Source organism: Gavialis gangeticus, unplaced genomic scaffold, assembly GCF_001723915.1.
Source record: "Gavialis gangeticus isolate Ggan-Ray unplaced genomic scaffold, GavGan_comp1, whole genome shotgun sequence".
In the NCBI taxonomy this organism is placed as follows: Eukaryota; Metazoa; Chordata; order Crocodylia; family Gavialidae; genus Gavialis; species Gavialis gangeticus.
The window spans coordinates 5425026-5437563 of NW_017728983.1; the positions used below are offsets into that span (position 1 = coordinate 5425026).

The 12538-nt window shown below is 44.2% G+C and overlaps 1 protein-coding gene across 4 annotated transcripts in view; it reads right to left on the reverse strand.

Annotated features, from left to right (window-relative positions):
• Positions 1-12538, reverse strand: part of FARP2 (FERM, ARH/RhoGEF and pleckstrin domain protein 2) — a 184195-nt gene that overhangs the window by 78288 nt on the left and 93369 nt on the right. For all 4 annotated transcript variants that reach the window (XM_019513362.1, XM_019513352.1, XM_019513371.1 and 1 more), the window contains exons 4-6: positions 9868-9946; positions 6912-7009; positions 5217-5331 (exon numbers count right to left, since the gene is read on the reverse strand). In XM_019513362.1, coding sequence (XP_019368907.1) covers positions 5217-5331; positions 6912-7009; positions 9868-9946 — 292 coding nt within the window. The remainder of the gene's footprint in view (positions 1-5216; positions 5332-6911; positions 7010-9867; positions 9947-12538) is intronic.

A 12538-nucleotide genomic window follows, 5' to 3' on the forward strand; every position in this document is an offset into this window, starting at 1 on the left:
CAAAATACAAATTGCTGGTGCCCCGCACTCCCAACGCACAGTCCCCGACTGACAGTGCCCCTTACTGCTGACTAGCAGGGAACTGGCCCTGTTGGTGCCCTTCATTCCTGACTTGTAGCCCCCTAGCCCTGCCCATGCCCCTCATTCCCAAATTGCAGCTCCCTGTCTCTGCTGGTGCCTCTCACTCCCAAGCCACAGCTCCCTGGTTCTGCCAGTGTCCCTCACTCCCAAGCTGCACCCCTCACTCAGCCCTGCTAGTGCACCTTACTGCTGACCTGTAGGCCCCTACCCCACCCCAGCCCTGTTGAAGGGGGCCCCCAACTGCCGCTGTCCTGCCAGAGCCAGAGAATGGAGGCTGCAGTGGCTCCAACTTGTGCAGGCAGCAGCAGAGTGAGTCCACCCCTGGCATGGGCTGGAGCGGGGAGGGAGGCCGGTGGTACTCCCTGGCCTGGGCTGGGGCTTCTGCACCATGCCAGATAGCCTGGCCATGCTTCCCCCCGCCAAGCAGTGTCCATCTCCTAGTTACCCTGCCTCTGCAAGCATGGGTACTGGCTCTGGTGCCTCTGGCCGGGCCATGCAGCTCCCCACCACCCCCGAGGGGCTCCCCTGCCCCTCTCCCCACTGGAGGGACAGGTGCCTCCACCCCACCCTCACACCTGGACACCTTCCAACACCACCAGCAGGCACCCACTCCCCTCACAACCCCCAGACCTGGCTCTCCAACCCCTGCTTCCCATAGACCAGTGGTCTCCAACCTTTTTATGGTGAAGATCACTTTTTGGCACGCCAGGATTTACTGTGCCCCACACTCCACCCCACACCTGCCCTGCCCCCTGAACAAGTTGCCCAGGCTCTGATCCCACTCACCCAGCCCAGCTCAGGTCAGGCAGCAGGGGGCGTGGCTCAGCCCAGCCATACGCGTCCTGCTGCTCCCAGTTGTGGAGCCTTTGACAGACTGAGATCGACTGTCAGAGGTTCCACGGTCAACCAGTCGATCGAGATTGACTGATTGGTAACCATTGCCACAGACTTACCTGCATCCAGGTGTCAGGGCTGCTCCCACCACCCTGCCTGGATGTATGCCAGCCACATGCATGTTCAAGCAGAGATTCACAGGCACCCCCTGCCTCTAATTGCCCCAAGCAGGTCCTTGCAGGCGGGAAGGTTGCCAGCCTGCAAGGGGAAACCCATGCTTTCCCACATTTTTCTGTGACTGCTTGCAACCCTTTCAAATATTCTTGTGACCTACTTTGGGGTTATGACCCACGGGTTGAGAAACATTGATCTAGCCTATCCCCCTGCTCAAAGTAGAATCATTCCTGACTAAACCACCCCAGCCAAGTGTCTGTTTAACCTGCCCTTGACAACTGAAGACTCCACAACCTCTCTTGGTAACCTGCTTCAATACTTGACCACCCTCATAAATTTCTTCCTAATTTCCAATCTAAATTTCCTTTGCTGCAGCTTGAGGCCATTACTCCTAGTTCATCTTCTTCTTTAATCGTCCTTCAGATGTTTGAAGACTGTTATCAAATCCTGCTTCTCTTCTCCAGACTAAATAACCCTAGTTCATTCAGATTTTCCTCATAAATCACATTTCTCAGGTCTCACTCATTTTTATTCCTCTCTGCTGGGCTCTTTCTTATCTGTCCACATCTTTCTTGAAGTGCAAGACCCAAAACTGGACACAGTACTCCAGATGAGGCCTCACAAGGGCCAAACAGACCTGAAGAATAACTTCCTTTGATTTGCAAGAGACATTCCGATTCATATAACCCAGTATGCTGATGGCTTTTTTTGTCCAGGGTGCATTGCTGACTCATTCACTTTCTGGTTCATTATAACTCCCGGGTCCTTCTCTATAGAACCGCTGGCATTGCCAATAATTCCCCAGCCTGTATTCATGCACACAATTATTCCAGCATGAGAGCAAGACTTTGCAACTTGTCCTTGTTGAACTTCATCAGATTGATTCCAGCCCATGTTTCTAGTTTATCTAGGTCATTCTGGATCCTAGCCCTGCCATCCAGAGTATCTGGAACTGCTTCCAACTGTCTTCCATGAATTTGCTAAGCATGCACTCTATCCCATCATTTAAATCATTAATGAAAATGATGCAGGGAAGTACTGTAATCTCAGACACGCAAAAAAACAAAACCAAGATCTCCAGTGCAAGACTTGGAATTCAGGGAAGAGGTAACAGAGGGGAAAGGCAACAAATACTGTCTCCAGAAAAGTGAATTCAGAAGTCAGAAGCAGGAAGAGAACAAATTACCTCACATACTAAAACACCAGAAGTGGATGGAAGAAAAAGGTTAAAAGGAGGAAAAAAGAAAATATGAAAGATAAAACTGAAAAAGACAGAGAGAGCAGAAAAGGGAGGATACACTTGATTAAAAATGTGGCTTTGCAAAACTCTGGTTCTGGATTGTTCCCATCCACCAGTTCTAGGCTGATCTTCAATTTACAATTTTTCACAATTTTGTAAGTCTAAAATTCACTTAGAGTGACAGAGAGGATACAGTAGGGATGGGCAATTATTTTGACTGGAGGGCCGCTTAATGAGTTTCGGTGAGCTGTGAGGGCTGCAAAGGCAGCGCTGCCCCTTGACAGGTGCCCCCACCCCCTGGACACCATATTGGGACCCAAAGTCACACTCCTAACCCCTGACCTTTGTCACCAGAAGTCCCTCCCCTTGTCCCAGAAAGTACTCCGGGGGGAATGCCATCTTGGAACTGGGGGAAAAAACCCCACATACTAAAAGAAAACCCCACATACTAAAAGCCAAACATCTATTATAATGTATTTTAATTTTATTTCAAAAAAATATTTTTGTCCTAATTTGTGTGTTTGTATCGTACATATAGCGATGATTGCAAAACAGCTCAAAAATGATGTCTTTGTCTTGTATACTGTGTGTGGGGGTGCATAGGGTGTGTGTGTGGGGTTTGTGACGGGGTGTAGCTGTGTGTGGGGGTATAGGGTATGTTGGGGATGTGTGTATGAGGGGGAGTTGTGTGTATGGGTAGGGTGTGGGTGTGTAGGGTTTGTGGGATGTGAGGAAGGGTGTGGGGGCTGTGGGGACCCCCCCACCCAGTAAACATCCTCTGCTGCTGGCAGTAGCAGCAGGTGGCAGACCCTCAGGGTGCTTGTAGCCTGCGCAGGCTCAGCCACCCGGTGGTGCGTGGCTCCAGTTAGTTCCGGGAGATGCATGTGGCGGCAAGAAGCAGAGCTAGGCGAGCCCACCTCGATTGCACGGAGCTCATGTGCAGCTCCCGGGACTTTCCCAGAAGTGGTGAGGAGACCTGCTTCCTGCTTCCTGCTGGAGTCCCAGAAGCTGCATATGGCAGCACGGAGGGCAGCTGGCTCCATTGCATGGGGCTTCCCCCCAGTGGCACGTGACTCCTAGGAGCTGCATGTGAGCCCCACATGATAGACAGGCAGGCCTAGCACTGCTCTTTGCTGACATATGCAGTTCCTAGAACTGGCTGGAGCTGTGTGCCAACAGGTGGCAGTGGCTGTGCCTGCATGGGCCATGAGCACCCCAAGGACCTGCTGCTGCTGCCACCAGTGGCAGGGACTCTGTGCCATAGAGGATTATGGGGGAGGGGGGCACTTGTGGAAGTCCCCACCCCCACCTCACATCCTATAAACCCCACAAGCCCCAGATTCCTGCCACCCTGCTGGGCACGGGCCCTGGGCCCAGAGCTCTGCACTCCCACCAGCCCCAGGTCCACACACTGTGCTCCCGCCCAGCTGCAGATTCTCCTTGCCTGCCACTGCTTCTCTACCTGCTGCCCAGAGCAAGTGCTGTAGCAGGAACATGAGGAGGAGCTGCTGGAGGCCAGGGAAGCTGAGCAGGTCCCCTGGCAGCTGCAGCAATGGCAGCAGCAGCCCTGCATGGAAGCTGCGCATGCTGGCTGGGACTGGGGCCCAGGTCCTCCCATGCATGAGGGTGGGAGGGCTGGGGTACAATTAATTGGTGGGCACCCACGGCCAGATGAAATAGCTTGGTGGGTCAGATCTGACCCGTGGGCTGTATTTTGCCTGCCCCTGGGATACAGAGCCTGAATCTTCTGACTGTTGTCAAAGATGAAACTAGTTATTCTAATAAGCCTCAGTAGAACAAGTTCCAACCAAAAAGAATCAAGTACTGGAAAATGTTTTCTGAATAAACATTTTCTGAATAACGTTATTTCATTCACGTTGCATATGTACTGTATTTTTTATTTAGACCAACAATTCTCTTTTGTTTTGTGTGTCAAAAGATTCTCATGAATCTGCTGCTGCTTATCTCTCAAAGTATCTCTTATCATGGTAAATCCAGATTTCTATACTCTGTGTTATCTGATTACTTATTTATAGTCACTTCTTTTCCACTGATTTCATTTTCTATTCTGTTTATGCTTTGAAGAGAACAGAATGTCCATACAAAGCAATTTTGTCTTTAATTATTTAGTTATGAACAAGCCTTCAATACTCAATGGTAAATTGGATTTAAGTTCTTCAGTACTGACTTCTTGAAAAATAATGATTAAACCATAATGTTTTTATACAGAATTTTCATGATACCCTTCTTTGTTTATAATATTAAATCTAAATTGAAAAGTTAGTCACATAAAGTTACTGCAAGAACATAGCAGCTCTTTGCCCTCCTCCTCCTGATCTCTACTCTAAGAATTAAAAATATCTGCTAGCTTAAATAACACATCCTACTTGTGTAACCAAAATTAATGGCAGTGAAAAGACAATGGTCTTACAACCACTCATGAGCTTGCTGTAAGTATACCATATTTGGCAAAGTTTAGAATATGAATTGATGCCACCATTGTCACTTTCCTTTTCCTTACCGTCAGAATTTATCATGGGTCACCTATCTGAAGAAGTTAGCATATGTCAAATTGCAGACTGCCCACATGTCAAGTCTTCTCGGAAAAAATATTTAGCCCTATTCACATACAGATTTGAATCAAATTGTGCTACAATTCTGTTAGAACATGAAAACAAATATAACAATTACTTTAAATTTGTTTGCCCTGGTGGTACAAGTGTGGTCCTAACTCACTGCTCCTGCACGTAGATTCTTATACTACTCCCACAACCACACTGGGTTCCACCAGACAACTCTCTTCTTTCTTATCTTCCTGCACTTTCATTCATATGCTGTACATTCTGGACCAGTTCCAAAAAAACCCCCTGCATTAATCTGCACTTACATGTGCTTCCTGTGAAACTCCAGTATCTTTCCTTGTATTGTTTCCTGGTTTGGCAAGTATCGATTTGTTTTAAGGTGTTCACGATCCTCATATTCATCAAAATCCCCTATCTCAGCTGTAATAGAAAGTAATAAAATATGTTATAATTTATAGTAACAACCATGCAGGCAGGTTGACAGGAAATACTTGACCTCGATGGAAAATGTTATGTGCCAGGACTGTGAGAGCAAGAATTTTTTCTGTTGGGAATGTAACAGAACTTTCTAAGCCTCACTATATCGCTGAATGTTATGACACCCTTCTCCACAGGGACCATGGCCTACTGGTTGAGAAATTTTTATCTAGTGTACAGAATTATTTTTAGTGTTGGGCAAAAAATTAAAGCCCACATGTCAAGTCTTCTCAGAAAAAATCTTTCTTATATGTCAAAGTTTTCAACGGACAGGAAACCCATAAAGAAAACTCTTGCAGGACCATGACAAACACATACTAATACCTCCCTGAAGCTTAAACTAAAATAAAATGTAATAAAATTACTTGAAATAAGGATGAAGAATACTATGGCAATATCCTATTTATATAAGCTGACCTACATGACTAAGATCCTTTAAAGGACGCAAAAATAAATGGTCATTGCAGTTGCATCAAAACAAAAATATTTATATTCTTTGTCACCTTTGGTTATCCAGCATTTTAAAAATACATTCCTGAAAACAGCATGGCCCATATGCTGCTACTTACTCAGCTGTTCCATTCAGTTTTGAATAGCACAAAGAGATCTGGTCTCCCAATAACTGAGATTAAATTGTACTGTATTTCTGAAGAGGTGCTATTAACATTTTTTTTTAGTTAGGCACACAGAATGTAGGAACTTATTCCTTTATCTTAGATGTCTGATTTATAAATATATATCACTGTCTGTCTCCTTTAATGCTTCAGATCCTTCTTGGAAGCATAAATGGAAGTTATATTCACTCGCCTTCTAACTGTCTTAGTACTCCAAGATGCATGGCTCTGAGCTGGATTTTCAAAGCCATTTAAGCATGTAAAATCTGGGCCCAGAAGCAAGACTGAACAGAGTCAGAAAGCCATGCTCTTCTTCACTCCCAAGCAGGAGCCCACATGTTTTCTTAACTCCCCTTCATTCCATCTCTTCCTAACACAATTCCACACCAACAAGACAACATCCTTATTGTCAATCCTGGTCTCTCTTGTTGCCAGCTTTGTGCTTTAATTCCCTCCAGCTCCTCCTGTCTTCCTATATTTCAGTCAAACAGGAAATTGGAAACTGATAACAGAGGCAAGCCAAAGCATAAGGAGGGTAGCTCAGAAAATAGGGATTACTGGGCAGAGGCAGAACTAGCTGAAAGTCACAAGTTTAAGAGCTGCAACTCAGTCCCATTTCCCAGCAGCCAATACCATCCTGCTTTTAACCACAGCACTCTTAAAACAGCCTCCAGTTCAAACCTTTGGAAACTGGACAGTCCCTATGGTGTTAGTATACTTGGTGATTAGTCCATGGCTAAAATGCCCAAAATAAAACAAAACAGATTTAGTACCAGTATTATATATTGGATACAAAACACTGTATATTTAAATTGTCTAGTTATATATAAAGCCTTGTGGGTACTCTTTTATGGTTTAATTAATTTTAGCAGTGGCAACATCACCTGATGTAAAACACGAGATACTAACATTGTAGAAGATGAGAGATGAGAAGTGCTGCTGTATTATCGCTGCAGGTTAGTCGTTCTTCAGCTAAATCCCTCTTGATTTGTAATGCAAACAGGTATCTAAAAAAGAAGGGTTAAGAGTCTGAAATTGTAAAATGAGAAGCTTTGACAACTATTTTTCTAAAAATACATCAAACAGAACTTTTCAGCTATTAAGGACAGTCCAAAACAAACCATAACTAATGTGGCTCATATCTATATCCTCTGTTCTCATGTGAGAAAAGATCTGCTCAGTCACACATAAGACAATGGTCTGCAATAAGAGCAACACAGGCAAAGCAGCACATTGTTGGGGTACTGGCCTGGTAGAAGCTGACCAGTCCAGTGTCACTCTTGGCTTCCCTGATGCAGAGCTCTAAGTAAGGGGCACTCCAGTACTGTTCCTTGGGACCTTAGGACACCAAACACTTGCTCAAGATATGGTTTTTCCCTTAGCAGAAAACGCACCATCACAGTCCAGCTGTCACAAGACAGGTAGGGTTTAAACCTTGATACTGAATCTACTGAGAGCCATGCCAGTTGGTATGAAGCACTCCATCACACTGTACGGGGGGACTGTCTGTCCTTTTCTGTTTTGTTTTGTTCAGTTTGGAGTAGGAGAAAATGAGAAAAGATTAATTTTCTTTAAATTAGGGAAACGGAAAATGTATGAAACTATAAGTAAGTTGGAAATGGTGAATTCTATCTGGCTGAGTGGTAACCACTTTATCCCTTTAGGTCCTGATATGGGATCCTGGAATAGGAGGCACAGGAAAAACGCACTGACTTGACAGATACTGCTATTCAAAAGACTTAGATTTTGCACACACAGGTGCATACAACCCTACATGGAGGAAAGAAAGGAACAAATCCAGAGACACATCCACAAAGAACGATTTTTTTTACCCACTCATACATTTTATGTTTTATCTTCAATTACATGACCATCACACAGTTTTTGCTAAAACGCCCATCTCATTTTAAGCATCAAAAAGATTGCACTCAGAGTGAATCCAGGGTAGGGTGTACAGTGAAAAGGCTGCAAATATAGGATCACTATCTCATTGGCTGGAGAAGTTGCAAGATGTAGAAAAAATGTAATTAGGGTTTGCAGGGACAGAAAAGATTGTGAAGGCTGAAAGCCACACACGGGTACTCAATTTGATTCCTTTCTTTGTCACAGTTTCTGTGAGATAAGGGGAAAAAACAAGACTTTGGCAGCTGCCTGACATGAGCTTGGACCTGGACAAATGCTGAGCACTCAACAACACTCATATGAGCTAGATCAGTGGTTCTCAATCTTTTTCCTACCAAAAAGATCCATGGCCTGTCCCACCCTACACTCCCCTGACTCTGCCAGTGCCTGACCCCCAGTTCCCTGCCCCCCTGGGTCCCTTACTTCCAACCCGCAGCCCTGTGTCCCCACCAGCCATGCCGGAGGGGCCCCTAGCTGCCCCCATCCCACTCGGACTGGAGTGCAGTGGCTGCGGCGGCTCTGGTTCATGTAGGAGGCAGTGAAGAAAGTCTGGGCCCAGCACAGGCTGAAGAGAGGAGGAGGAGAGGCCTGTGGGACGCCCCCATGCCCTGGGCTAGGGCAACCGCACCATACCAGGCAGCCTGCTCATGGCCCCTCCTGCCCCCTGAGCAGCATCTCCCAGCCGCCCTGCTCCTGCAAGCACGGGCACCAGCCCTGGTGCTGCCAGCCCGGCCATGCAGGTCTCCCCCACTGGAAGGGATAGAAGCCTTCCCACTGCCCCCTCTGCCCTGCTGCAGTTCACAACCCTCTGAAATATTTGTGACCCACTTTTGGGTCACAATCCATGGGTTGAGAAACAGTGAGCTAGATAATCAACACTTCTGACCCGAGAGCGCTGTGATCTAAAGAAATGCACTGGGCTCTAGGTCAGGACATCTTCATTCATAGTTACAGGCTCTGCCAATCCTTTGTGCAGCTTCTCTTTGTTACTGATTTCCCATCTGCCAACTGCGGAAAATGGTATTCTTATCTGACAGCAGACAGGTTGCTTTACAGTAACTGGGTTACATGCTTATGCCCTTAGATTTGTGCTAATAGGAAAAGAAGGGAGACTGGAATAGAGAAGAGTAGATAAAGGTGGTCTGAAAGGTTGAGGAGAAAATGTTAACTAAGGCATGGAGATGAAGCGTGCAGGCAGAAGTAAATGGTAGACAGATAGTATGACAGGCTGTGGTGAGAAACATGAGCAAGAAGCAGATAAACAAAACACAACCAGCTCATTCCCAGACAGTGTCTGAAGGTTTACTCCTGGCCCTTCTGGGAAGTGCCAGTCTTCAAGACTCCCAATCACATTTTCTAGCAGAGAGAAGGGAACAGGGATGGGATAGCTTTATAAACACTTTATAAAAGATTAGTAAATGACTGAAAGATATAAGCACATTACTGACACAAGTGCCATGAATATGATTAAAATGGCAAAAGTATATCAATAGAAAATATTAGATAACTGAGAGTAGTCTACTTACTTTTTTGATCATTAACATCTATTAAAACATCTATTGATCATTTAATCAATTAACACTGTAGTGTATAAAGTGTGACCATTTCCTTCATTCTTAAATGCTATTTTTGATATTGTGATATCTGGTAGGCAGAAAATGCCCCCAGTTGACCTGCAGTGTTATCTATTCATGAAAATTTTCACTAGCTTTTTTAGATGCATACACCCTCAGCCACCTGATACACTATGATAACACTGGTGTATAGTTATCATACTATATGACAGTACTGGTATTTCAGATAAAAATGTGGTATTCCATCCAAAAATGGATGCATACTCCTGTCCAAGCTAATAAAGCTAATCTGTACTTTGGAAAAAGCCAAAGTCCCCTCTTGCTTTTATCTTCTATTTATTTCCATGTTAATTACTGATACAAAATCACTACTTTAAGATATATGTTACCTGGTATATTCCTCTTGCAGCTGACCTGGGTCAGGAGGGAAAAACTTTACAGCTAGACGAAGCATTGTATTCTTTGGTCCTATGAGAAAATAATGAACAACTTACCATCATAATCTTATCTTTGATACAAACATACGTGATATATTTTAGAAAGCGCTGGAAATCCCATGTACAAAACAGCTAAAATATTTAGTCATTCATTCTAAATAGTGTACAAAAAAATTAATGGAATTTTTTAAGGTTTATAATGAAGTTATTCTTTATGCAGAGAAGAACCATATGTCAACATCCAAGTCAGTGGTCTCCAACCTTTTTAAGTAGATCACCTCTGGCATTTAAAAGCAACCCAAGATATACCGTGTGCCGCCCCCCCCCCCCCCACCCAGCAGGTAAGTCTGTGGGGAGGGATAGATTGAGGCAGTGGGAGAAAAAATATTTGGGGGTGTGCCTCCCCAGCAGGTAAGTCCCACCCTGCCAGGGCCCCACTCAAATTACCCCTGCTCCTGCCTCTGGGGCACTGTCCTGCACTGTGAGGGCCTCAATCTAGCCCCCATCCCTTCTCCCCCACCCATGGACTGACCTGCTGGGCTAGGGCATGCGCGTGCATGCACATGGGTACTCAGCCCTACACCCCAGCCTCGGATCAACTCTAAGAAGCTCTGAGATCTACTGCAAAAGGCTCCGAGATCTACCGGTGGATCAAGATCCACCAGTTGGTGACTACTGATCTAAGTGAACTTTGCATCATCATATTAATAAATTTTAAACTCCAAAAATCAAAGCACCTACAACTATACCATTTAAATGATTGAGACAGAGCAGGCAGTTTAAATTAGAAATGTTCTACATTGTGTTCTACTATATTAAAAGCTTAGCAACAGCAACAAAATCATGGTAACCTTGAATTTTAAAACTCAGTCTATTCATCTGCCTGGCTGAATATCCAGAACCCTCAATTTACAATATGCCATCAAATTGAAAAGAATATTACAGTTGCTTACTGTAACATTACTGAATGCCAGTATTCAGATCATTTTAAATAAAAGGATTAATTTTCTTCCGCCGATCTTGATGCTAAAAGTATATTGTACCGTTATGAATAGATTTTCTGTACTAACTTCTGGGGAATTACAGCAATTCCTCGAAGAGGCTATCATGATATAATTGCTTAGTCTTTGCTCTCATGCTTTACCACCAAACATCTATTTTCAATAATCCAATGCAGTTCATTTGTCAATTTTAAATACTGTATCAACAGTTAAAACTATATTAATTCAATGTTATGGGTGAGACTACAATGGCATTCATCTCAGGAAATTCACTGCCAAGGCAGGACCCCTGTTCAAACAGCCTTTTGATATTTTTGGTAACACTGTTTTACACTGTTTCCAAATTTTCAGTTTGTAACAAGCTAGAGAGACCAGCAGGGAACTTGACAGCCCCTTAACCAGGAAAAGAGCACAGGATGATAGCTACCACACAGCTGCACTTAATCATGCCAGGGATTACACAGATTGAAACCAGGCACAGAAACAGACATTCCCACCAGACATCTACATATAGCCCAAATGCATGGAAGATAGTCCAATTCCAAGAAGCCAGAAAAACAAAAGAAAGGCTACTGTATCTTCCATATGGCTAGTCTGGCTTCACCCCCAAAAAACTAGCTGAAGTAGACAGCTTCAAAAGAGGAGACTGTTTTCTACTACTGCAATCTCCCAGATAATGTCTACCCCCTTTCTAACTCACAGAAGAAATCTCAAAGAAAAAGCAAGATGGAGGGCAGAGGCAAGAAACTGCAGCCTTCTTTTAACTGACTTTCATTCTCCTATGTTGTTGATGGAAATGCTGTATAGTCTACACACACTACAGTACACACCAATTGCCATTTCAAAAGAAATTTCTGCTCAAATAAGCAAATTAAAAATCCACTTCTTGTCCAGAGGATGTTAAGCAGGTACAAGCAAACTGGTCCAATAAAAATTACTATAAAGGATTAAGAAAACAGTAGTCTGGTGTTGACAACTGGCAGACTTAAAGGCTAGGGACTGAAATTACACATAAACTGGTATAAGTGATCATAAACTGGTTCACATCTGTAACATAACAGAAGTTCTGCACACATAAACTGCTTTAAAAATCCAATTTAAGATAAACCTGGATGGGTATAGTATCAGACTGACCAATTTAGTTTAAATTGGTTTACTGAACTTTTGTCTCAGATCCCCTCCAGATTCAAGCTAACTCATATCCCCTAGCATCCCCTGCAAACTCCCACCTTACAGGGTGGGTGGGCTAGTCTTGGCCCAAGTTGTCTGCTCCAGCCAAAGCAAGGAGGTGTGCTCTAGCACCCCCGGCTTCTCACCAGGGCCACTGCAGGCATGTGGCTGCATTTCCAGAATCAAAAGAAAATGCCTGCTTACTTGCTTATTGATTCAGTCTACACAACTTAGATTAACCTGTGAAGATTTTAGACCATCTGTATTTAACCAAAGCATTCTAAAATGTTGAAGGAGGACCAGATTCCTTTGTTTAACACCACAATGCTTGAACAAAACATTGATTTTACTTCGTTTTCAGTATAGTATTGTTACATCTGATTCCCTATTTCTTGCTGACAACCTCTGCTTTTGATAGTAGCACTTTCCCTCTATGTTCTCTGACACACACA